The sequence below is a fragment of the Eubalaena glacialis genome, chromosome 17 (assembly GCF_028564815.1).
Source record: "Eubalaena glacialis isolate mEubGla1 chromosome 17, mEubGla1.1.hap2.+ XY, whole genome shotgun sequence".
Lineage (NCBI taxonomy): Eukaryota > Metazoa > Chordata > Mammalia > Artiodactyla > Balaenidae > Eubalaena > Eubalaena glacialis.
The window spans coordinates 52,664,671-52,692,642 of NC_083732.1; the positions used below are offsets into that span (position 1 = coordinate 52,664,671).

A 27,972-nucleotide genomic window follows, 5' to 3' on the forward strand; every position below is an offset into this window, starting at 1 on the left:
TATTTATTTATTTATGGCTGTGTTGAGTCTTCGTTTCTGCGCGAGGGCTTTCTCTAGCTGTGGCAAGTGGGGGCCACTCTTCATCGCGGTGCGCGGGCCTCCCATTATCATGGCCTCTCTTGTTGCGGAGCACAGGCTCCAGACGCGCAGGCTCAGTAGTTGTGGCTCACGGGCCTAGTTGCTCCGCGGCGTGTGGGATCTTCCCAGACCAGGGCTCGAACCTGTGTCCCCTGCATTGGCAGGCAGATTCTCAACCACTGCGCCACCAGGGAAGCCCTAGCCTGCTCTTCTGATGCAGTTTTTAACTCCACCCCCCGTCCTAGTATCCTGTGAAACCTTGGCACAGGGTGAGAGTGATAATATGCCTTTGTAAGTAGGAAACTTTTAGGGTAAACAGCACCATCAGTTTCTGAAAAGACTATACTTCGTGCAGCCTGTAAGGCACAAAACATTAGGTTTGTGAATGGTAGTTAGTCAAGCAGGACCCTTGAGCTTAATTTTAAAACAAAAGATCAAAGAAATGTCACCTTTATTATAAAGCATGAACTGTTACTACCTTATCCTTTTGTGTTCTGTTTAACAGATGTATGCCTTTTATTTTGTGAGGACAAAAAATAAATTCTATTGAAATCTTCCCTCATTTCTCATATAGACTTCAATTTTCCCCACCAAAACAACTTAACAGAAATAGAAACAAAAGAAAAAGGTATTTTTTTACATGACATAGAAATTCTAATGGCAGTTATACATCAAAGTGGTTATTGAAGATATTTATATTTTATCTTGATGTCAAACCACTTTGTTTAGACTACTAAAGAAAATGTTTATGGGATGTGTAATATATGGCCTTCTCTAATTGTATCATTTTTCTTCTTGATAAAAATTTAAATGGGCATACAGCAGAATAACAAACATCTATTGGACTTGGAAGGAAGGGGTTTTTGTCTATGATGACTTGCTCTACTTTATAACCTTTCATATTTTATCAAACCAGGTTTGACTGTAGGCTGATTCTTCTTGATTATATTATTTAGTTCTGCCAAAATATACAGCTATTTAGAGTGCAATAATAAGTTCCTCTTATACCATAGTTCTTTGCTAGAATATCTAGTAGTATTTGAATTGGGTTCCAAATAATTGTGTTCTAGTAAGGGACTCCATACATTCAAGAAAGCAGTATGGCATAGTATAGTGCTTAAGAACATAAGCAGTGAATTGGTTAAGAAATAAGACTCTGAATTTAGATGGCCTGAGTTCAGATCCCAATTCTGCCATTTACTATTGTGTGATCTTAGGCAAGCCACAGTTTCTTTATCTGTGGGGTGCTTATCATATAGGGTTATTGTAAGGATTAGATGAGTATTTCTAAGAGAATACTTAGAAAAATTCTGGTCCTTAATAAGCACTCAATACATACAAACTGTTATTGAAAAGCCTAGTTTTACTTAAATGTGGAAGATCTACCACTTATGAGTCTCTGAACTTTTTTTGGTAACATCTTTATTGAGATATAATTCAATACTATAATTCATGTACCATAAAATTCACCCTTCTTCTCATTTGGTGATGTATCTGCAGGAAACTCTATTCATCATTGTCTTTACATATTTGGGCAGCTTTAAGCATAACTTTGTCTTCAGGGAAGGAGGGAGTAATCTCAGTGGTATTATGAAGAAGCTTCCCTGTTGACTAAGAAAAGGATAATGCTTTGCTGATTTTAAAATGCTTTATAAGAATTTTTCCCCTCTGGTTTTATGTTATGGGTATTTTACATTTCGAAATTTAATACGTGGGTACTATGGAATGCTATGGTTATATTGTATATGATTAGTACTGTTGCTGGGAGGATATAATTGAAATTAAGCAATGGGGAATTTTTCCTGAATTATTCAAAAATAAATAGCCAGTTTGTAAAAATAACCTGATTTTATTCCAATAAATTTCTTGCCTCTAAATTAGGGGTTAGCCTACAGTGAGACTTACCTTTCCATGTCCATGTAAACTGTCTCCTGAGCATTTCAAACATTTAAACTTTAGAATTTATACATTTGGAGTATTTCAAATGTCAATCATCTTTTTGATGGTTCAGGAGAAAATGCTGATGCTGTCTTTTTTTTTTTTTTTTGGTGAAAAAAAAGAAACATCCAAAATTTATTCTCCAACAGACAGACAGCATCAGCAGGCAAAAACTACAGGGGTTTCTCTGTAGATAATACATTCACAAGGCATTATTAGCTTAACAAGTGAGAAAGCCTCTGGTGTATTTTCTGTAACAACATCCACTTCACAGTGTAAACAGGTCCTATTATTGTGTTCACTTACAATTCCAGAAGGAAAGGCACAACATGGCAAAACAAAAAAAAATTTTTTTGGATCCTAAAATCAGGTGCAATTACCAAGAGACGGACTTGAGAACAGTCACAACCCACTTTTCCACATAGAGGGGCAAAGACTTCACCCAGAAATGTGGGTCTTTCTTTCTCCTTCCTTATTAATTCCTCAAGAGTAATGCTTCATTGTCTGCTTAATATCACATATACAAAAGGGGGATTAAGAAAAAAAGAATCACAACAACATCATGAGCTTCCAGCTGCTCCCAGGAATACATCAACTCTTAGGTTTAGGACAGGGCCTAGGAACACTTCAACGGTCATCAAATAAGAAAATAGAGACTATAGCTACAAAAATAACACATGAATGACATAGACAAATTAAAGCTTTCACACCCAAGACTTGCCTGTTCCAACTTGGTAGCCTTATGCAATACTCAAAAAAAAAAATCTTCATAATTACTTGGCATAAGTCACAATCAAGGAACTTCTGGTACAAATTAGTATAAGAAGTTATTAGTATATAAGAAGGAAACACGCCCTTCTGGTGAGCTTGTTTCTTCAAGAACGGATACCCAGCTCTTCAGAGTAGGCACTGGTGAACTAAATTAAGTCACCTGAGATTCCCTGCTCAGGTGCTCACCTCTCCTGGTTTTAGGAAGAAGAAGGGCATCTGGAAAGCATAGGGAGGACCTTGGCACTCTTGGGGCTCCAACTGAACTGCATTTAAATAAGCAGCAACACACATGTTGACTCTCTAAGGACTAAAATCCTTCCACTTGAGGGCATTCTACTTAAGGTTCCAAGGTTGAAAAAAAAATTGGAATTCTACAATCTTGGTTTAAAAAAAAAAAAAGCACATTCAAAAAAGAAGAGAAAAATGGGTGTAGGGTTGGGAGAATACAAAGCAGGTCCCTAAACAGACGACAGACCTTGTCCATTTACCCGCATACAGTCACCGCAGAAGTAAGTATACAGTACCCACCCACCCCGCCAACCCCCAAACAGGCAAAACAGTTGTCTTCTCCATGGTGGTTCAACACCTTCCAACTTGAAATAGGTGACAGTCTTTGGAAACAGTTACTCTAGGTTGTACAAAGGTTTTATGTATATAGTTTGTTGCAAGTAACAAAAGTACTCTGCAAGACATGCTTCCTTCCAAAATTAAAAAAAAAATACTAGTCTGTATTTGTTTTAGTATGATTTTTTTTTTCTTTTTTGTTTGTTTTTGCAAAGCAGCATAGCAACATTGTGATTGTAGGATGTGCCTGAGGTTGCGGTCACAACTCAAAACATTATTTGCACATCAGGAAGAAAACTGGAGGAGATGGGGGTCTTTAAGAAAAACAAACAAAAAAGGTACAGTTCTAGAGAGGTCACTGCACTGCTCCTTCGACGTGCGCTCTCCTGTAGCTTAGCTGGCAGTCATCTTGTTTTCCTCCAGGAAGTGAGGGAACTGGTGTTTGGGGACGCTGTCGGCAGCTCCCAGCTTCTCCACCTCGGCACTCGTGGCCGACTGGGAGCCATCCATCTTGGAGGTAGCGGTGTTATTCACCACGGAGCTGGCCCCCAGTGACACCGGGAGGGTGGGAATGCCACCACTCTGGATCACAGAGATTTCGTTGGTCTTCATGGCCAGACCACCGCTGAGCATGGTGGTGTACTGGTTCCACACAACAGGGTCCACAGTCACTGAAGGGGCCAGGATTTCCTTGGGAAATATCTCGGAGACCCTCTTTCTGTCCGTTCCTAATAGAGCCATGGTGTTCTCGTTGGCCAGCTTCCTGCCACGGCGTGCCAAGCTATTGTTGGCCCCGTGCATCATATAATGGACCTTCAAGTTGCCTTTGGTGGTAGAAGCTTGCCCACAAATGTTACACACGAAAGGCTTCTCCCCAGTGTGAGTCTGCTCGTGAATCTGAAGTGCGCTCGCAGATGAGAAGTTCTTCCCGCACCTTGTGCAGCCGTGCTGCTTGGCCTGTCTTCGGGGCTGGACCGCTAACAAGGGTGTCATACCTGGGGACATGGTCGTGGGACGAACAAATGCACCAGGAACTTCAACTTTAACATAGTTTGGCTGGGCTCAGATAAATGTCGGTGGGCCACTGCTCCGACATTCCATCTCAGTGCGGCTGTTCTCTGAGCTGTCCACTTTGCCACCAGCATCAGGAGACTTGGACTTGACACTCTCCGCTTGTCTATTGGCTGGGGAGACTGCCTGGAAGGACGTGGTCTCCAGGACATCTGGACTTCGGCTCGGATACTCCTGGTCCCCCATCACTGAGGAGGAAGGGTTGTTGGTCAAGCCATCACTCTCCACTGAACCATTTTCTCGGCTGCTCTGTCACTGCAGGACAAGACCAGCGAGACCCGCCTTCCCTGGGGCATCTAGGGAAGCCACCGAGGCCAGCCCTAGAGTAGGTGATGCCGAGTGGATGCTGGGAAGGGGCATGGGGACCTTCGAGGAGCTGCCAGGGGCCTCCTGGGAGCAGACTTCATCTACATCGATGCTCTCGACATCATCATGACAGACAATGCTTGTACTGCCATTTTCACCGACGATCATTGGCTCGGGACACATAAAGTCACAGGGATTCTCCGGCAGAGGCGTGTTGGGAATCTGACCACCCATGTGCATCCGAATATGCTGCCATGACCACGTTGGTAAACTTCTTCTGGCGGATGGGGCACGAATGCTGCGTCTTTATGGACGTGTTGGTCCGGTGCACCCCAAGGTGCGTCTTCAGGTTGCCTTTGGTGGAGAAGGCTCGACCACAGATCTTACACTGGAACGGCCTCTCCCCAGTGTGGGTGCAGTAATGCATCATGAGGGAACTTTGGCACCTTAAGACACGGTGGCATATGAGACATTCGTTGGGGTCGGTGGTAGTCTTGTCGATGTTCTCCACCAGCTGCTGCAATTTCAGGGTCTCTGACCCCGGCTCGGGTGTCCCACTCCCTTGGAAGCCACCAACCCTCGGGGAATTATGGTTTAGCCCCACCCCAGGTAGGATGGATCCATCCTCACTTTCCGGAGAAGGCTTGGGCTGCAGGTCGTTGGGCAATGGGCCACCCATGAGGTCCTTGGGGTTAGTCCCCGAAGAGAGATTCTGAGGTAGCACTACATTGGGGGTCCCTGTCGCAAGGACGGGCTCTCCTTAGAGAGATTCATCTACGGAGACAGGGCCAGAGAGCCCATAGGGAAGGCCACTGCCTGCCGCCATCTTGTCGTGGAACTCGGCAAACAGCTGGGGGTTTGCCTTCACCTGGGGATGCCGATGGAAGTGCACCTTGAGGTTGCCCTTGGTGGTGAACCGGTGGCTGCAGACAGAGCACACGAAGGGTCTCTCTCCGGTGTGGGAGCGGAGGTGGATCTGCAAGGAGCTATCAGTCCCCAAAACCTTGCTACAGTACGTACACTTGTGCTTGTAGAGGACCTCGTCCTTGGGTTTGACATGTACCGGGGAGACACTCGGTGGCTTCCTTTCCCTTTCTTGGACGGGTCTAATGCCACGGCAGAGAAGGGGCTCTGGACGAGCACAGAGCCTGAGGCCTGAGGTAGCAATGCCCCCGAGGGGCGCGACAGGACGTTGGGGAGCACCTGGGTCCCATCTGGCTTCAGGGCGAAGGGCGTCAGCCCCGGGGACACGGAGCTGGCAGCGGAAGGGATGCTGGTGTGAGGTAGCTTGGCTGGTTTCAAGGTGTCCAGGGGGCAAACCCGGGCTCCCCACTTTCCGGCTGAGTAGAGCCACAGCCGCCGAAGCCTGCTGGGACACGTGGCCGCCCAGCGTCTTCAGGGAGCCGGCTCCGGCCACGCCGCTGGAGTGGAGGGTGTGGGAGGCCCACAGGTGCACCTGCACGCGGATCTGCTCCGCGAGCTGGATCTGCTGCTGCTGCAGACACAGGATCTGCTCGAGGACCCAGGGGCTGCTGTGGGCGGCGGGCAGCGGGGCTGGGGGCGCGTCCGCGCTCCGCCGGTTCACGGCTGCCTTGGTGCCCCGTAGTGCTTGACGCGTGACATTGGTGTCGGCCACTTTGCCTTTGGGTAAATAGCTTATGTCCTGGGATGTGGGTGGCAGGGCGGCCTCCGTCTTGAAGTATATGACGGACTCTGCCCCCGGCTTCTCCTTCGTGTCCCCTGAGCTGCCACCGTCCTCTCTGTGACCGTCCTTCCTGCTTGGGCTGGATTCTCCCCTGAAGTCTCCAGAAGGGAATGCAGCCCTGCCAACACCTTGATTTTAGCACTGGAACCCATTTTGTACTGCTGACCTCCAGAACTGTAAGATAAATTTGTATCCTGTAAGCCACTAAGTTTGTGGTAATGTTACAGCAGCAAATAGAAAGCTATTACAAAACCGCATCTAGATTCCAGGAGATGTTTTGCAAGACTGATGGCCCTTTTACTTTACTTCCTTACCGCCTCTCCCTCCCTGATTCTATAAAAGAAACTGGCATCCAGACCCAGATAAGATGGTTTTTCAGAGACACTAGTCTGCCATCTTCTCGGTCTGCTGGATTTCCAAATAAAGTCGTACTCCTTTGCCTCAACATCTCGTCTCCGATTCATTAGCCTGTCGTCCAGCGAGTAGAGCGAACTTGGACTCAGTAACAAATTTGGCTTAGCCAGCCAGGAGTCTTGCTGCTCATGGCTAGCCGGCCCCACTCAGGGAATATTGGGGCAAGGCCCTAGCAGCTGCCAGGACCATTGTCCTGAGGATCTTCCCTTCAAAGTTCCCTTGAAGCGGCACCAGCTACCCCAGCACTTGGCAGTTGAGGCAAGGAACCGACAAACTTCCATTTGGGGAACTTCGGTTCCATCTGGGGCTACAAGTCGACGGACTTGATTTGATTCTGGAGGGTAAGTCACTCTGGCATGCACGCTAGGAACATATTTCCCCCTCAGTATGGGTTTTTCCTTTATGGGAAGGCCAATCTGGTGGGGGTACCCTGCTGGAGGGGGGGATTGTTGTTGGACTCTACCTGATTCTGGGAACCGGTTCACTGGGAACTAGTTCGTTGGTTTTGTAGGGTAAGTCTACCCGATCTGGGAACTGGTTCGTCGGTCTTGTCTTGGTTTTGTGTGCATCAGTGCTAGAATTTGTGCCTTTTGTGTTGGAATTTGTCTGCGTCTTTTCTGTCTTGGTGTTATCAAACTTTTAAAAGTGGAAAATATCTATCCTGAAGGAGAGCCCTTTGGGGAATATATTAGATAAATGGGCAAAACATACCCGTGAGCCTATGACTAAGAAAGACATGATGTATTATTGTAATAGGGTGTGGACCCAATATATGTTAGGATCAGAAGAACGATGGCCCCTGAATGGCTCACTCAATTATTACACAATCTCGCAGCTAGAAATGTTCCGCAAAAGAGCAGGGAAGGACTTCCCTGGTGGCACAGTGGTTAAGAATCCGCCAATGCAGGGGACATGGATTCAAGCCCTGGTTTGGGAAGATCCCACATGCCGCAGAGCAACTAAGCCTGTGCGCCACAACTACTGAGCCTGCGCACTAGAGCCTGCAAGCCACAACTACTGAGCCCGAGTGCCACAACTACGGAAGCCCGCACACCTAGAGCCTGTGCTCCGCAACAAGACAAGCCACCACGATGAGAAGCCCGTGCACCGCAATGAAGACCCAACACACCCCAAAATAAATAAATATATAAATTTATTTTTTAAAAAAAGAGCAGGGGAAAGAGATGAGATTCCATATGTAGGAGCATTTATGCTATATTGCATCAGGAGGAAAAGGAGTCAGAGGGCTGCCACCTTATGGTGCAGGGGTCTGAAAGGAAACCCAAGGGGAAACCTGTTCTACAAGTGAATAGAAAAAAATGAGAGTGGGGACATGTTATTTCAAAACTGAAACCCCCCTCCAGCCTATCCAGCTCCCCCAATGGCCGAGCTGGCTGCACTGGCAGTTGTTCCAACTGCCCCCTCCCATGCTGCCAACATATTCACTGCCTCCTGTTTCCCCTACCCAAGGGGATCAAATAGAACTTTCTATGGTAAACTCCGGGGCACAGGGACCTGGTTTAGTATCACCATCTAAGACCAGACAGGGCACCCAATTTGGACTGGGAGTCACTTACACAGCAGGGCAATTTCCCTTGCCCCAATATCTTGTAAGAGGCCAGCAGACTTCCTTGCACTTGAGGCGTCTGATTCTGATTTCCCCACAGGGGTCCGGGTAACACTGACAGTGGGGAACAAATTGATTGATTTTCTAATAAATATGGGAGATCTTAAGAGGCTTGTAAATACTAAACAAAGGGGAAACAAAGTCATCCTAGGAGAAACTTGCCTGTATCTTTGAGATACAAATGTCCTGTCTGGTCTTCTCAAGAACCCTTACCTCTGCCATCTTTTTAAAATGCAAATTTTGAAAAAGCGGGTACAGTAATTTAGAACTTGACTTGTTTTCCATAAATATTAGTAGAAAGGGTTCAGCCATCTAGACAAGTGAGCTTGATTTGTTCCATCTGCCAGAAAACCAACTTTAATCCAACCTCTTTTGTAAACTGATGGGTTTTACATTGTTGTACCTGACTCAGGGATGAAATTTTGAAATGAGAACTATGATGTCTCTCTGTTTGTTTGGGTATTTATATGTGTTTGTGTCTTTGGATAACATTGCTGAGGTTAATCTGTAAATGAGCTCTATTTAATTGGCTTAAAGAAAAGTAAGCGCTGACAAACCAAACAATTCTAAATACAAGAGAAATTAAGCTAAATGAGTTTCAGGTTCACGTGAACTGGGAAATACATAGTATTAAATTAATACCTGGTATTAATGTTTAAGTTTGTTGATCTAATTAATATAGACATGTCTTTAGAGCCATCAACATTAAGTATAGTACTTTCACTGCACCTAGGTTTAATAAAAGTTAAATGAAATCTTGTTATATCTGTTGCAAATTTGTCAGCAAGAAAAATAACTTGATATGATAAAACTTTAAATATAAATGAGATAAGAGCTTTTAGGTAAACCATAAGAATAATTATGTTCTAAAAATCATCTAAAATAGTTTCTCCAGATTTTGGTAACTATTACTTGCCTCTTGGTTGTCACTGGAAATTAAGGTTTTTAAGAATTGGGGATTCTAATTTAAATATATAATTAAAGCTACTGAAAATAATAAGACATTAAAAAAAAACCCACCAAATCCAACAACAGACATAAGAATCATACACCATGATCAAGTTGGATCCATTCTAGGGTCACAAGGATGTTCAATATATGCAAATCAATCAATGTGATACACCACATTAACAAAAGAAAAGACAAAAGCCACATGATCATCTCAATAGATGCAGAAAAAGCATTTGATAAAATTCAACATCCATTCATGATAAAAACTCTTACCAAAGTGGGTACAGAGGGAACATATCTAAACAAAATATAAACCATTTATGACTAACCACAGCCAACATAATACTCAATGGTGAAAAGATGAAAGCCTTCCTGCTAAATTCAGGAACAAGACAGATTCCCACTCTCACCACTTCTATTCAACATAGTATTAGAAGTCCTAGCCACAGCAATCAGACAAGAAAAAGAAATAAAAGGTATCCAAATTGGAAGGGTAGAGGTAAAACTGTCACTATTTGTAGATGACATGATACTCTATATAGAAAACCCTAGAGACTCCACACAAAAACTGTTAGAACTAATAAATGAATTCATCAAGGTAGCAGGATACAAGACTAATATACAGAAATCTGTTGCATTTCTTACAATTATACTAAAATGAAATATCAAAAAAAATAGTAAAAATCATTTAAAATTGCATCAAAGCAAACAAACAACAACAACAACAGCAACAAAAAAACTAGGAATAAACTTAACCAAAGAGTTAACTATAAAACTGAAAACTATATGCTGAAAACTATAAAACATTGACAAAGGAAATTGAAGATGACTCAAAGAAATGGAAAGATATCCCACGCTCTTAGATTGGAAGAATTAATATTCTTAAAATGGTCATACTATCCAAAGCAATCTACAGATTTAATGCAATCACTATCAAAATACCCATGACATTTTTCACAGAACTAGAACAAATAATTCTAAAATTTATATGGAAGCACAAAAGACCCAGAATTGCCAAAGCAATCCTGAGGAAAAAGAACAAAGCTGGAGGCATAAACCTCCCAGACTTCAGACAATACCACAAAGCTACAGTAACTAAAACAGCATGATGGGACTTCCTTGGTGGTCCAGTGGTTAAGAATCCATCTTGCAATGCAGGGGACACCCGTTCGATCCCTGACAGAACTAAGATCCCACAGGCCGCAGGGCAACTAAGCCAGGGTGCCACAACTACTGAGCGCACGTGCCACACTAGAGAGCCCATGTGCTCTGGAGCCCATGTGCCACAACTAGAGAGAAACCTGTGCACCGCAATGAAGAGCCCACACATCGCAACGAAAGATCCCGCGTGCCACAACTAAGACCCGACGCAGCCAAAAAATAAATTAAAAAAAAAACACTTTAAGAAAAAAAAAAAAACCAGCATGGTACTGGCACAAAAACAGACATATAGGTCAATGGAACAGAATAGAGAGCCCAGAAATAAACCCACACACCTATGGTCAATTAATCTACAACAAAGGAGACAAAAATATACAGTGGAGAAAAGACAGTCTCTTCAGCAAGTGGTATTGGGAAAGCTGGACAGCTACATGTTATTCAATGAAATTAGAGCACTCCCTCACACCATTTAAAAAAATAAACTCAAAATGGTTTAAAGACCTAAATATGACATGACATCATAAAACTCCTAGAAGAGAAAATAGGCAAAACGTTCTCAGACATAAATTGTAGCAATATTTCCTTAGATCAACTTCCCAAGGCAAAAGAAATAAAAGCAAAAATAAGCAAATGGGACCTAATCAAACTTAAAAGCTTTTGCACAGCAAAGGAAACAATCACCAAAATGAAAAGACAACCTACGGAATGGGAGAAAATATTTGCAAATGATGCAATGCAACTGACAAGAAGTTAATATCCAATATATACCATCAGCTCATACAATTCAATATCAAAAAAACCAAACAACCCAATCAAAAAATGGGCAGAAGACCTAAATAGACATTTCTCCAAAGAAGACATACAGATGGCCAACAGGCATAGGAAAAGATGCTCAACATTGCTAATTATTAGAAAAATGCAAATCAATACCACAATGAAGTATCATCTCACACTGGTCGGAAAGGCTATCTTCAAAAAGTCTACAAATAATAAATGCTGGAGAGGGTGTAGAGAAAAGGGAACCTTCGTATACTGTCAGTGGAAATGTAAATTCGTGCAGCTGCTATGGAAAACAGTATGAAAGTTCCTTAAAAAACTAAGAATAGAGTTATCATATGATCTAGCAATCCCACTCCTGGGCATATATCTGGAAAAGATGAAAACTCTAATTTGAAAAGATACATGCACTCCAGTGTTCATAGCAGCACTATTTATAATAACCAAGACATGGAAACAACTCAAGTGCCTATCAACAGACAATTGGTTTAAGAAGATTACATATATATATGTATATATATATGTGTATATATATATATATATGGTACACACACACACAATGGAATATTACTCAGCCATAAAAAAGAATGAAATATTGCCATTTGCAGCAACATGGATGGATCTAGAGGATATCATACTAAGTGAAGTAAGTCAGACAGAGAAAAACAAATATTATATGATATTACTTATATGCAGAATCTAAAAAAGAATACAAATGAATCTATATACAAAACAGAAACAGACTCACAGACATAGAAAACAAACTTATGGTTACCAGAGGGGAAAGGGAGGGGGGAGGGATAATTTAGGAGTATGGGATTAACAGATACAAACTACTATACATGAGATAGATAAGCAAAAAGGGTTTTAGTGTATAGCTCAGGGAACTATATTCAATATCTTGTAATAACCTATAATGGAAAATAATCTGAAAAAAAAGTGTGTATATAACTAAATCACTTTGCTGTAACCTGAAATTAACACAGTATCAACTATACTTCAATTTAAAAAGTTTGGGGGGGGGTGGGGAGGATAGAAAGCTAATACAACTTATAAATGCTCAAACTGTTGTACTGAGTAGTCCAGTTTTCCCCATTGGGTGCTATTCTAGCCGTTTGAATGTGAAGCAGAGAACTGGTTTTCTGTATCTTGCAAGGCTTGCTTATAAATCTACATAAGGACCACAGCTGGCACTCCTTTTGTTATTTGTTACTTCACCTGTCCAAATCCAGTGAATTAAGAATCTTTTTTCCAGTGTCTGATGCTGTTTTTAACATTAGCAAATCTGTACAAGCTGCAAAAGGACTTGAATATTAAATTCTTTTAAATTTCTTTGCCAAGTTTCACTTAGTTCATGATGATTCTATTCTCCAGGGATGTTTCTCAGTCTCTTCTGTTAACATGAAGCATGTCATGTCATCTATTGGTGAAAGAGAACCGCTCTTTGTTCTTTTTCTCGGTAAAGCTCCTCCCCTACTGCCATCACGAGGTACTAATGGGTGCTCAGCTTCCTCATGGTTACTGGTCCTGGCACCACTGTTTGGCTCAGAGATGGACAATAAGCCAGCTCTTCCCCGGTACTTCTGAACCTGGGGCCTGAGAGCAAGTGTTTCAATCTCTCTGATGGTGAAGCAGTGAAATACTGGGGATAGAAACAACTAGTGTCTCAGCTGAAAGAATAAAGCTGAATAGAGGAGCAGGGAAAAGTGAGAGAGCAAGAGAGGAAAACCTCACAGTCTGAGTTCTCGGCACCTCTTATACTTGAGGCACAGCTTAATCGAAGACCTTCCCAAAGTTTATTTATATGAGCAAATAAATTTTTTTGTTTGGATTTGGTTTGGTTTTTGCCTAGCTTAGTTTGAGTTGGTTGGGTTTCAGTCAACTGGATCTTAGTCTGCAAGGAAAAGAATCCTGATGAGTACTGACAGGGGTCTATAAACTTAAGTTTTCATTGATCTTGCTTCTAACCATGAGTTAGGGGTTTCCAGATCTGCTAAAAATGCCACCAAATAATTATCACTATTACACATTCTTTGGACAATTTTCAAAGTCCTTTCACAAGTCAATTTTATTCTGGTATCTTGTTTTCAGTAATTTTCAAAGAGTGTTTTATAGAACCATGTTTACTGAAAGTGATTTATTAAAAATAAGGTTATAAGGATAAAAGTTGGGAAATGTTGAACACTATCTCTTGGAGAGTCACAATACAGATAATCATATTAAAGTCTCTGAGAAGTGTTGCATTAAATAAAACTGATCAGATAGTTTACAAAAATAACTAATGGATTTTAAATGTACGAAAAAAAGTTCAAGTCCACTTATAAGTAAACACAAATTTTAAAACTGTCACTATTTAAGCCAGATTGGCAAATAAAGAAAATTATGTTACTACACTGTTTTGGGTAGGATATGAGGAAACAGGAATTTGCATGCATTGTTGAAGGCAATGTAAATTGCTATATTATCTTTGGAGGACGACTGACAATATTTATGATAAAAATACACACAAACTTTGACTCCCCCCTTCTGCTTACAGAATATTATCTTATAGATATGCTTCTGCAATTGCATGAGAGTATTCATTTCAGATCTTTTTTTCTAATAAAAGACTTGAAATAACCTAAACGACCACTATATTGCACTGGTTATATAAATTAGGATTCATCCATATAGTGGAATAGTATGTGCCCATTAAAAAGAATAATATAGATCTAAACCAAGATTTCAGCAGCACCATTGCTATTCTGGGCTAGATAATTCTTTATTGTAGGAGATTGTTCTGTGCATTGTAGGATATTTAGCAGCATCCCTGAACTCTACCCACTAGTTGCCTGGGGTACCCACACCCCCCAAGATGTGACAATCAAAGATGTATCTAACATCACCCCCAGTTGAAAACTACTGATCCAAGTGAACCAATATTTCCCCTGAGATATATTAAGTGAACAAAGAAAGATGCAGAAGTGTGTTTAGTGTAAGCTTATGTAAGCTATTTACCTATATCTAGCTATATATTGATTAAATAAGATGCTTATAAATGTGTACAATGATTCTGGAAGAACAAGAAACTGGTACAATTCTTGATTTTGTGAAGAACTGGGGGACAGAAGGTGAAGTGAGAAGAAATCTTACTTTTCATTTTATGCACTTTTCTACTGTTTGAATTTTTATCATGTGTTGAATATATATGCATTACTTTTCAAAGAAGCCTAGAAACTGGTTTAACTTTGTTTAACCCAACAGCTCCTAAATTATATAATTCCATGATTTTCCCCCCTGAACAACACGCAGAATATACTTTAGGAAACATTTCCTTGGTTCCCTTTCATTGTATCATTTTTGAGGATCCAATAGTTTTCTTATTTGAGTCTAGGAAGTTACTAGTTTTAGAAGGTTTTGATCTGAGAAGTACAGAGAAGCCCATTTGACAAACTTGACTTAAGCAGAACCACTGTAATTGAGTTCAGTGATGCCAAAAGGCTAAACGTTTATTAGTCTTGCCTGCCTTCCAAAACCCTGCTGATGCAAATTAAGCTGTTCTTTCCATACAGCATTCACTTTTAGCTGGCCTAAAAAATTTTCCCTCCTCTGTTTCTTATAAACATGGTTTCCAGTTGTTCTGTGGTGATGCTCCAGTACTTGCTTGAATCCTTGCTAAACTCTGCTGTTTAAGATTGAACATGGTACTTTCTTATTAGAGTAAACATTTACTAAGGGTATAGTAGGTGTCTAGTACCATAAAAGGCACTTTGCAAACACTATCTCTGTTACAACAACCTTGCAAATGTGATATTATTGTTCCCATTTTTCTGATGAGGAAGCTGAGGTTCCAAAAGTCACTTGCCCAAGGTTACTCAGCTTCCACGCGATGGGATTCAAACCCACCTCTTTCACCCTCGAGAAAGCCTGCACTCTTTCTGCTGAATTCTGATTCCTTACCCTATTCTGCTATCACAGGTTTTCTGTTTCCTCAACAATTATTTTTCTGCTACTTTAAATTTCATCTCAAGCAAGATTTTTCCAACTCTTCAAGGATTGTGCTAAAGGCAGTCAGAGGTTGGTAAAAATGCTACTTCTATATCCCATAACAAAGCCTGTGTTGTCAAGAGTCAAGTCTTATCCCCTGTCATCTGTTATATTTTGAAACAAATTTGTAAGAAACCACCCCCCCACCCCCCACCCCTGGTCTGAGCCTATTATTATTTTAATCTCTGCTGAAGAGATACAACTGCCCAAACTGATTAAATTAAAATGCAATTTAGATTCAGAAAGTTGCATGTCTAAAGGAATAAAATGTACAGTTTCCATAAATGAGTTCCTAAGATTCTAGCTGTCCAAGGTACATTTGGGTGTCTGCAGCTATTTGCAAACTGAATTGTCTTTGTTCCCCAAGATAGGGATGATTTATTCATCTCTGCATTAACCAATCTCGACCAAATATTCATTGCCCACCCAAATCTGTGTAACTTTTCAAAGGATTGAGATACAAATGCCTTTTGTTCAGCCACAAAGGACATCAACTGAGCCTAATGTTAATAGTTTCCTCATGCAGTTACATTTAACAAGATACACAGTCCATTAGGCTCTTGTTTAAGGCCTTGGGCATAAAATGAAAAATTTTCAGCACTTAGTTTGGCAGAATTTCTGGCTCTTGAGGTCCCTGAGGCAACCAGTTAAAAATCAGTAATGACTAACGAGATCATTTTCATCGTTTTTCTTTTAAATTCACTGTATCAGGCCTTTCCTTTAGTAGTTTTCAGCTATTTTAGTCCTCTTTTTAGATTGCATAGTGTTTTCCAAAGTATTTTCAGGAGGAAGCTAGTCCCCAGAAGTGTTCTGCAATAAAAGAGTTTCATAGTTAAATAAGTTGGGGAAATGCTGCATTCTATAGATCTTTTTTGGATAGCTGCAATATGCATAAGCAAAATAAAGGCTCTGAGAGGTGCTATAATAAAGAAATGTGTTTAATTTGTTTTAACCTAATTTCTCTGAAATTTGTTGAACCAGAGATGACCCCTCTTCTCCCTCTCTCTCTAACACCCATTAAATCTCACAGTGAATTTATTTACCTTTGGAAAACACTGACATTGGTTACTGCAAGGTCAAGGGGACAGTTTACTCCTTTAACCCTTTCTGTAGCGAGACAATTGGGAAGTTTGGAGGATGCAAATTCACGGAAACTCCAGACTTCAAGTGAGACTCCTGGCAGGGTGCCTGACGTGTAGGCATTTGTTAAATGTTCACTGAATGAATAATTCCTTCCGTGGAAAAATGAACTTTATTTTTTTAGATCAGCTTTAGATTTACAGAAAAGTTGTGAAGCTAACGCATAGAGTCCCCATATACCCTGCACAAGGTTTTCTCCTGTATTAGCATCTTCTGTTATTGTGGTAGATTTGTCACAATCAATCAATACTGATATGTTATTAACCAAAGTTCATACTTTAATCGGATTTCTTTTGTTTCTACCCAATATCCTGTTTCTGTTCCAGGACCCCATCCATGACACTAATACATTTAGTCGTCATGGCTTCTTAGGCTCCTCCTGGCTGTGACAGTTTCTCAGACTAGTTTGTTTTTTTGTCACCTTAACAGTTTGCAGGAGTGCTGATTAGAATGGTTCCTTTTAATTTTCCTCTTCCCCTTTTGCTATTTAATTGGTGGAAAGCAACCATTGGGGTGCCCTTTACAGTTTTTGCATAAACCTGTGAACAAACTCTTCCAAATGGGAGATGAAGGACCCCTGGATTGGGAGAGCCAGGAGCACAAGCAAATGCTGAACGAACCAGGGTGTGGACAGCATTGCAACTGGTGTACTATTCTTCTTGTCTGTACCACCTTTTTTTGTTCGTTTTGTTTTGTTTTATAATTTTTATTGGGGTAGAGTTGATTTAAAATGTTGTGTTAGCTTTAGGTGCATAGCAAAGTGAATCTGTTATACATATACATATATCCACTCTTTTTTAGATTCTTTTCCCATATAGGCCATTACAGAGTATTGAGTAGAGTTTCCTGTGCTATACAGTACGCTCTTATTAGTTATTTTGTATATAGTAGTGTGTATTTGTCAATCCCAATCTTCCAGTTACCCGCCGGTAACCATAAGTTTATCTTCAACATCTGTGGTTCTATTTCTGTTTTGTAGATAAGTTCACTTGTAGCCTTTTTTTAGATTCCACATATAAGTGATATCATATGATATTTGTCTTTCTCTATCTGACTTACTTCATTCAGTATGACAATCTCTAGGTCCATCCATGTTCTTGCAAATGGCATTATTTCATTTTTTTGTGGCTGAGTAATATTCCATTGTATATATGTACCACATCTTCTTTACCCATTCCTCTGCTGATGGATATTTAGGTTTCTTCCACTCCCTGGCTATTGTCAATAGTGCTGCAAGGAACATTGGGGTGCAGGCATCTTTTTGCTTGCACTGCTTTGCTTTTTGCTTTTCTTCTTTCTCCTTTTTTATCTTCTTTTGTTACTAGCAGGTGCCTTGGAGGTGAGGAAATGAGATTTTTCAGCTTTTCGCATCCCTCAGTGAGTCCTCTTTAGTTTACTTCTCTCCTCTGTATCAAGTGCATACTCGGAAAAAACAAAGCCCACTGGGACTCCACTTTGGCAAACACTTGTGCTCCTGTGGTCTTCATCTCTGGTGTTCATCTTAAAAAGGAGAAATGCCTTGCTGGGCTTATTCTGGTATTTTAACCATCCCTATGTCTGTGCCTAGAAATCTTGCTATGAGGTCCCTAGGCTCCAAGGATAAAACCAGATCTTCTCTGGTGTTACCATCACTGGGGTTTTTCTTTCTCTCAAAAAAATAAGATTTATGCTAATCAAGTGAATGTGTATACTTCTTAATTTCTATTTTTAAAAATAACATCCTCGTCTTTTTTCCATGTAGGCTTTCCTTGTTGATTATTATAGTCTTTTAACATTAAGGTTTTACCACTGAAATTGCTGCTTGTTTCTTCGTAAGGGATTCAGTGACTTCTCGTAGAGAGACCTGACTCCTCAGCTCATGTGCTGGAACAGGCAAATTTTGCCAGGAGTTTTGAGTTCATCTCTGTCAACTGGTCAGTTCCTCAGTTGAGTAAATACTAGATTGTTTCAACAACATTTGCTCAGTTAATCATCTTCTCTAACTGGTGTTATTGCTTGTTTGGAACAAATTTCTTTATGACTTTGCTTAGTCTTCTCACTGCCTCCCTCTTTCCCTTTCTTTGTCTTCCTCATTTACTTCCACCTTGTTTTCTCCCCTCTGCGCTGAGCTCAGTTGTGATTTCGTCCAATAAAAATCAAAGTGTGAAGAATGGTGTGCACTCTGTAAAGTTCTCAGGGAGTATTTGCAGTTTGTTAATCAGAAAGGATTTCTGAACTGAGGCTGTTTTGGGGGATGGGGTGAGGCGGGGGAAAGGGAAGAGGTTTGGTCGGGTATTTCTGCTGCTATTTGCTATGCTAGATACAGGTAAACTTTTGTTGTGAAGGGCCAGACAGGAAATATTTTAGGCTTTAGGGGCCATACAGTCTTTGTTGCAACTGCTCAGCTCTGCCGTTGTAACAGGAAAGCAGCTGTAGACGATACGTAAGCAAATGAGCATGACTGAGTTCAATAAAACTTTATTTATGAACACTGAAGTTTGAATTTTATGTGATTTTCATTTGTCACGAAATGGTATTCTTTTAAAAAATGTTTTCAGCTATTTAAAAATGTAAAAACCTGGGCTTCCCTGGTGGCACAGTGGTTAAGAATCCGCCTGCCAATGCAGGGGACACGGGTTCGAGCCCTGGTCCGGGAAGATCCCACATGCCACGGAGCAACTAAGCCCATGCGCCACAACTACTGAGCCTGCACTCTAGAGCCTGTGTGCCACAACTACTGAGCCCACGAGCCGCAACTACTGAAGCCTGCGCACCTAGAGCCTGTGCTCCATAACAAGAGAAACCACCGCAATGAGAAGCCCGCGCACCGCAACAAAGACCCAACACAGCCAAAAATAAATAAATAAATAAATAAATAAATAAATAATAAAAACAAAAAAACATTAAAAAAAAAATGTAAAAACCTTTGTTATCCTGTGGCCCAAAACAGGGGGAGGGATAAATTTGGCCTGCAGATTCTAATTTGCCATCCCCTGGCTTATGTCAAGATTCCAAGATCCCCCTTATACCAGTCAACTAACAACCAACCAGAAACCAATCAACCACCAAATAAACAACAAACAAACCATGCAGCAGGGTTAAAGGAGGTAAGGGAAGGTGTCTTGTAGAGGATCAAGCCATCTGAGTTGATAAGGGGGAGGGTGTTCCAGGCAGAGGGACTGAGCTGTGCCTGATGCCCTGTGCCTGCTAAAGCTCGAGGACAGGGCTAGCCAGGGCCACTGATGCAGTGACATCGGCACCTCTCGGGCAGGTTCACATTAAAGACAGCTACCATTTATACAGTGCTCACTCACCGGGCGCCGGCAATTCTGCTTGAAACTTCTGATGGACTCCTCACTTTCTTGTGCAGTAGGTGTGGTTGTCCCTCTATGAGGGACACAGAGCTGCTGAACACCTTGCCAATGTCAAACAGCTGGTGACAGAACCAGGATCTGAACCCTGGCTGGTTGACCCACAGCCTCCTTCCGTCCCCCACTCCATGCAGCCTCTTCTAGGAAAGATCGCAGAAAATCAAGGCAGTTATTGTGTCCACAACCTCATCCTGCTGGAGTTCCCAAAAGCAAGCTTTATCATGCCAAATAGGAGACAGCTTGTAAAAACTCGTCAGTATCTGTTAGGATCAGCAAAGGCTCTGAACTGCTGACTTCCTTCATCTGCCACTTTAGGGGAAGAGGCAAAGAAATGTAATGGGAAAGAACACCTGAGCTTGACTCCTGGCTCAGCTGTTTACTACCTGTGTGATTTACTTAGCTCCCTTAGCCCCAGTTTCCTTATCTGAAAGGTGGGGAATGAGAGAAACTGCCTAGCAGACTCATAAGAATTTAAAGAGACGATGCATGCAAACCACTGGCATAGTGCTTGTCACAAAGTAGGCACTAACTCAAGGCTGCTACCCTTCAAGCAGTCATTGCTCATTCATCCTATAAGCATCTATTGAGTGGCTGCTGTGTGCTGGGCACCGGGTAAGCATTGGGATAAACACATGAGTCAGACAGTTCCTTCCTCCAAGGAGCTGACAGTTGGTAGAGTGACAGGCACATAAACAAATAAGTTTGACCACGTGCCACAGGAATACGTGGGGCCAGAGTGAGAGCACATATGAAGGAGTGGGTATTTCTAAGTGAACAGGTGAAGGGACACAGAATAGGCTTCAAAGAGGTGGTAGCCGAGTTTATATCCAGGCAACTCAAGCTAGCTGGTCCTGTGCAATTCCTGTGGCTGATCTCTCACCAACATAAATCTTGTCTCATGGAAAAGATGAAAAAACAACCCACTTTTCCCAAAAGCATTTTAAAAATCTATGCAAATTTTGGAAAGCAAAACAGGAAGTCAAATTATAGGCAAGGAAAACACTCCTTCCTTCGCAAGTCTCTTTGCTTGGAAGTTTCCTGCCAGGATGTTGACCAGAGAGAGAAACAGCCTGACTAAGAATCATTTGTTCCTCAGGAGTTTCTTTAAAAAGAAGCTGATTTCTTTCTTTATTTTCACATTCTCTGTGGCCTTGGGAAACACCTTCTACAAAAATAGAACTATCCAAAAGAGATTAGGGAGAAACGACTCCTTTCGGGTTTAAACTGTCCATATATGACAGTGGCATTACTGCCTTCGAGTCTGCAGAGTTTTTAAATAAAGCACATTACAGTGGGAGGGGGCTGGGACAGGCTGCCTGAGTTTGGGTTCTGGCTCCACCATTAAATAGTTATGTGACCTTGGGGCTGTTGGGAGAGATAAATGAGATGATACCTATAAGGTGATTGACCAGGCCACCTGGCCCAAGAAATGTTAACATTTAGTTAACATTTTCTTTCCCTTAGAATCCATCTATTACAGCCCATGAGGCTAAGCATGGTCTGTTCCACCTCCCCTGTGTGGTTCTGTGCTCCTGGTCACTGTGTCCTCTTCTTGGTTCAACACATGACATCCTCCCCCACTGAGTCTTCTCACCGCTGTGCCTTTACCGTGACCAGCTCTCACCTCCCCGCTTCATCTGTCTGACTGCTATTCATCCTCTGCATCTCAGCTCAAACAGCTTGCTCAAGGAAAACCTCCCTGACCTCCCAGCCTAGGTTAGGCGCCCTGGTGAATGTGCCCATACGTCTGGGAAGTTTTCCATTGTGACAATGTCACACTTGCAGTTACTTGTTCACGTCCAATTTCAAACTAGAATGTAAGCTACGAGAGGCTGCTGGCCCCAGGCATCTAGCTTGGTACTTGGAGTGTAACTATATTCTATAGATACCTGTTGACTGGGCAGTAGGTAAGCGGGTATTACTATCCCTCTCACAGAGGAAGAAACCAAGAAGCCAGAGAGTATAAGAGCAGACTGATGATCACACAGCTAGGGGTCTCAGGAGCCAGGACTTGAATCCTGGCCTTCTGTCTTGAAACACAGTGGTGCTTCCAGGAAAAAGCCCCAGCGACTGAGTTTAGAGTACTTGGACTCTCATTCATCTACTCTATAAATGTGCAGAAATGTCAAAAACCTACTATCATGCCACAGAAACATTGGGGAGCTGGGCCTCTCTTTCGATGAAAACCCTCTCTTTTCAGTCCCAAGCAGGGTCCTTTCTCAACCCTTTCCTTCTTACTGATAACACAAGTCCCAAGGATGTCTTCTGCTTACCTCTTCTTCCCAGGGTTCCGGCGACTCTTCACTGTGAGCCCCTTTCTTTGCTTAGTTTGAGTTTCAGAATAGTGTAGAGGCATGCATCCCACCCTTCAGTTTCATCCTCTGCTGTGATTGTGAGACAAGCACACAATCTCATTTTTATTTTTAAAGGTTTTTACTGCTTGGTGGAAATAAAGTCACATGCATACATATACACATATACCTAAAGACAAACACTGGGGAGGCAAAAAATCTTCAAGAAATCTCAAAAGTCTCCAGTAGTAATTGTCCCTGACTTTCATCATTTCCTGTCAGTTCTCATTTGAGGGGACTGTCCTGGATGCCCCCATCCCCATCCACATGCTCATGTGGCTGATGGGGGAAGGCCAGGATCAGGCATGGTGCCCTAAGTTCACAGAGGAAGGCTTTGTAATGAAACTCAAAATAGGAAAGAAGAGAGACATTTACAAAGTATAATAAAGACCTAGTGGGTGCTAATTGCAGAGATTAACCAGAAGATGATATCTTTAGGGAGTGCCACCAGTGAAGAGGGGACCACGTGTGGAGATGGCCTAGCTAGAGAAGTAGTAACACTGACTCCTCGGTGGACTTCCTTCTCCCCAGAGGAGAGCTACAGATACTTCCTCCAGATCAAAGACAAGGAGGAAAGCCCAGGAGTTGTGGGGGAATGGGAGGAATCAAAGCAAAGGAAATACAACCTTTCACAGATTTATATTTTCATAGTTTTCTTCCCATCCTCTTGTCTTAGATTTCCTTGGGACAACTGGTATACCCTATTCCATCACTCTTTTCTTTCTTTTTTTTTTTTTTTCCCTGATGGTGGACCTTCTTCTACTTACCAGGTTGTCATGCAAGATACACAGATAATCCTGTTAGGGTGAAACAATAGGAGCCAATCAATTGGTTTAAGTGTTCTAGACCCAAGTTTCATTTTGTTTCAAAGCAACAAGCAAGGGACTCCCCTGAGGTCCAGTGGTTAAGACCTTACGCTCCCAATGCAGGGGGTCCGGGTTCGACCCCTGTCAGGGAACTAGATCCCGCATGCTGCAACTAAGAGCCCACATGCCGCAGCTAAAAGATCCTGCGTGCTGCAACAAAGATCCCACACGAGGCAACAAAGATCCCGCGTGCCGGAAAGCCAAGACCCGGCATAGCCAAATAAATAAATATTAAAAAAAAAACTTATTAAAAAAAAAAAAGCAACAAGCAAGTCCCTTCCCTCCCAAATCTCACCTACAGCATATAGGAAAAGTCACATCAGGCATTTCTGATGCAAAATTGTCAGGGGGCCCGGGTTCGATCTCTGGTCGGGAACTAGATCCCACATACACACGACAACTAGGAGTTCGCATGCCACAGCTAAGGAGCCCACGAGCCGCAACTAAGGAGCCCACGTGCTGCAAGTAAGGAGCCTGCTTGCTGCAACTAAGATCCAGCACAACCAAATAAATAAATAAATATCTTAAAAAATTTGTTGGAGTAAGGAAAGAGGAATGAGAGAGATAGATTCTTTCCCCTGACAGACATTCATCTGAATGTCTTTTGTCGGCTTGAACAGTAGGGTCACGTGGTGTAGCCCCCGTCCCTGAAAAACATGGCGATTCCTAGGAAATGTTCTATCCATGTGGACCAATGATTGAAGGAGTGTTAAGTATATAAAAAGAAACGGGGAAGCTATGTGCCCTTCCTGTCAAGAGCAGAAACCATGCCTTAGTCTTCTTTATATCCCCACAGCATAGTGTAGGGCTTGGCATGAGAGAGTGTATCAATAAAGGTCTGTTGAACAGAAGAAAACTTTGGAAATGAGGAGAGCTGAGAGCACTGTGATTCGATGCAGGTTGAATGACTGCTGGGAATGGCCTTTAGGAACAGAAGAGGCGGAAGAAAAGATTAGGGGAGCTGACTGGAGGTGTGTGTTCACAAAAGGGGAAAGCGAGTTTGGGGAAATTTATGTGAGCAGGAAATTAGGGGAGGATCATGACTTCCAATACCCAGGGCTGTATGTAGTGTAGTCTGGCCTGATTGTGTGGACGTGACCTGACCCAGATAGTAGGACCTTATTCCTCAGTGACAGAATAGATGAGGCAAAGGACTGTTGGTTGGGCTGGACAGAGGATGTAATTAAGAAGTAAATCTGGTATCAGCTATAAAATTGGAACTGCAAAAAGCTCTATCAAAGTAATTTAAGTAATGAGACTATGTACTTCTGGGGATGTTCAATCACTGAGTATGTTTTAATCAGACAAGACACCATCAAAGAAGGCTACCAAGGAGAATGATGGAGAAAGCTATGTTAGGAAACAGTGTGGTCTTTGGAAAAGAAAGTCTTCGACAAATTGTGAAGACAATGAAATGAAGGAGGAGGGAAGATAAAGAATATTTTTAACAGGGTGAGTGAGAGAAAATAGAACAGAATTTTATTTTTTATATTACTGAGGATTAGTTTGACTTCAAGTAACAGAAAATCCCCCAAAGAGAGGCTTATACAAAATATGAGATTATTTCTGTCTCCTGTGATGGTCCAATTAGGCGACCCAGGGCTGGTGTGGAAAGTGCTTCAAAGTCCTCAAGGCCCCGGCTCCCTCGGCTGCCCACTCTGTCATCCCTAAGAGTGGTCAGCCTCCTCATGGCCCAGGATGGCTGGGTCCTGGCAGAGGGGCTGGAGAAAAGAGGTAAAAGAGCAGACACTGGGTGTCTTGTAAGGAAAATCCCCAGGCGCTGCCGCATGATACTTCTGTCCCCATCTCATCAGTCAGAACTTAGCAACAGGGCCACATCTAGCAAGGGAAGCTGGGACATAAGGTGTGGTGTCTGAGAACCCATATCCCCAGCTGAAAAACAAGGGATTCTGTTACTGAAGGAGATTTTTTTAAATGGATATAGGGGCTTCTCTTGTTTTCTCTGCCACAGTGTCATAAAAAAAATTTTTAAAAAAAAGCATGGCTAAGAGGTCGTATCTTCATAATAGCTGAAAATTATTCTCCAGATCTTAATGAAAAGAATTTTTAAAGTGAAGATTCCATCCTAGAATCTCATCTTAAAGTTGATTAGCCTTGAGACACAATAATCCCCTCACTTGCAGATAACACTGGATTTTACTCCACGGCCAAGGCTGTCTAAAGCAGTGAGAGCGTTGGTTTGTCCAGGTCTTTATGACCCTGGCTTACTAACTCTTTCTCAGAGTCGTTTTTAAAAGGAAAATAAATCCATTATCATCATTACATTGTTCAATTCAGTGACTGTAAACCAACAATGTGAGCTGCATGGAAACCCTGTCCGCGCTCAGAAACACAGCTTTGCAGTAATTGCCACAGTGCGTTCCTTTGGCTCTGAGCTCCAGCAGCCAGCTCCCTTGGTTTACTTTGTATTGTAGCCCATCCTAGTGCATCTCTCCCCTCTGCTGTCCACCCTGCCCACCAATGCCTGAAGAATCTTCCGAGGGCGTTGCTGACAACATGGAACTGTGCTCACCATGTAACTAACATATGGTGCTCCAGTGCCCACTACCTTAAAACAACTTCTTGGCCTGGCCTCCCAGATCCATCAAAATCTTACTCACCCTACTAATCCAACCAGAGTTTCCTCTGAAATGTTGCTATTATACCTGGTATTTGGGGGAAGATGTTAAAGGTATTTTGTGCTTTCCTCCACCATTCTATGCCCTTTGCCTCTTGTTGTTACCACTAGGTGATTAGTGGTCGGCTCACTTAAGTAATATAATGGGCTCTGTGGTTTAAACAACATCGGTTTTCCAACGGGAATGTTAAGAACCGCAGAGAACTAACATACCTATGTTTAAATGCATTAAAAATAGATTTATAATGGTAAACATATATTAATTATTAACATGAAAAAGTATGCCAATGTACCAACTAGAAAAATAGTTGAAAAAAAATTTAAGTACAAGCAAATCATTCTATCTTTTTTCTTCTTGTGGTAAGAACACTTAATATGAGATCTACCCTCTTGACAAATTTTTAAGTGTACAAAACAGAATTGCTAACCATAGGCACAGTATTGTGCAGCACGTGTCTAGAACTTTCTTGCATGACTGAAACTTCATACCAGTTGGTCAGCAACTCCCCTTTCCCCGTCCCCTGGCCCCTGGCAACCACCATTCTCCTCTCTGCTTCTAGGAGTTTGACTACTTTAGATATCTTTCTTTGAAAGAAACCAGTTTGTTTAAGTGTTGTTGGTTCTGCTTTTTAGAAAATGCCTATCATTCTCTCTCTTTCCTCTTCTTTACTCCTATCGATTACCTATTTAAGTGCGAGAGATCTGTGAGCAAAAGGGACTACTAATATCTACTCTAATTAATATTCAGTTTATTAAAGTTGAACACTTTATTTTACCTTTTTTAAGTCTTTAAACTTAACCTATAAATCTAACTTACAAATTCTTTTTGTAAATACAGTGATTTATGTAAAAATGAGAATGACTGCTTTTTTGTTATTTGATTAGTGTTCAATTAACTTATATATTTAAAAAGATTAAATTTCCTCAATTGCCCACATTTACACATGTAATTAAGTTTCCTAAAATATTTTTTAACTACCCTTACAAATTTAATATATTTGATTTTCTGAAATATTTCAAATGCCTGATGGGGCAACACTTACAAAACCCAGCAAGTAAAATCTTTCTACATCTCAATTAACTCTTACAAATCTAATAAAGCTAACTTATACCTGTCGTAAATTGGGTTCTCTTAAACATTCAAACACAATTTACGAACATGTTCAATTATTTTACAACTTTCAAATGAAAATCACAAATGGAGTACTAATTTATCATTTCAAAATAAAATCACAAGGCTAATTGGTTAGATTCTCTTAAACATTTCAAACTCCTTAAATAACACACACAGACTTAACTCGTAAAACTTAACACGGAAGTAATAATACTACAAGTTTGATTGGCTTCACCATCTGCATATTTTTTCTACGTCTTTTCCATGGAAGTAAAGTCACTTTAACCAGCCAAGGGGAGCAGGAAGACAATTCAGGCAGGATGGAGTTATTTAGAACTGCCATACAGATTCTCAGTAAGACATACAAGACTAGGATTATTTTCCTGGATGATCCTATCTGAGCAACGGGTTAACACACTGAGCTGCTTTTCATAGTTGGATTGGTTCTGTCTACTGTGTCACCAGAGGGGGAGTGTGCCATGCATCCCAGAGTGTCTTTCAAATTTCACCCTTATCCTAATTTTATCATAGCCTCTTTCACTTTTTAACACATGATTTGGGTAGATAGAATTCTGCAGTCCCCCTTGGGGTGTAGCCTATCTTTTCACCAAGTGATTAGATTTAATTGAATTTTCCATCCCTCTTCAGTTTATAGAACTCTTTGTATCTTTTACTTCATTATCTGTTTCATTGTGGCAGAGACTAGCTGGGTCCTCACCTCACCTGTTTCCTCTTCTTCTTGGGCACAGAGCCAGACTTCATTTCACAGCTTCTCTGGCAGCTAGGTGTAGCCATGGGGCTGATTTTCGGCCAATGAAATATGAGTAGCCTGCCCCACTAAACCTCCCCAGGCTCCATCATCCAGGATCTTTCCTCTTCTGCAGGCTTGATGCTGAGCAGCAGGGCCATCATGGAAGCTATGTATTAAAGATGGTAGAGCCATGAGTTGCAAGGGCTATGGATTGGAAAAGGGGTTATCTCACTCAAGGTCGCCTGGTGAATCAGTGGCAAAACTCCAACTAGACACAAGGTCTCATGAGTCCCAGGCTGGTCTCTTCTTCAAGTTAAGCTGCATCCATTTTGGACTTGACCTGAGTGAAAAATAAACTTCAATCATGATGTTA

The 27,972-nt window shown here is 41.7% G+C and overlaps 1 protein-coding gene across 1 annotated transcript; it reads right to left on the bottom strand.

Annotated features, from left to right (window-relative positions):
- Positions 1–3,744: 3,744 nt before the first annotated feature.
- LOC133077043 (sal-like protein 4) lies at positions 3,745–27,643 on the bottom strand. The gene is given in 6 exon segments (XM_061171728.1): positions 3,745–4,981; positions 4,983–5,811; positions 5,814–6,042; positions 6,044–6,524; positions 19,823–20,019; positions 27,572–27,643. Coding segments are annotated over 6 exon segments (3,045 nt in total).
- Between the last annotated feature and the right edge of the window lie 329 nt (positions 27,644–27,972).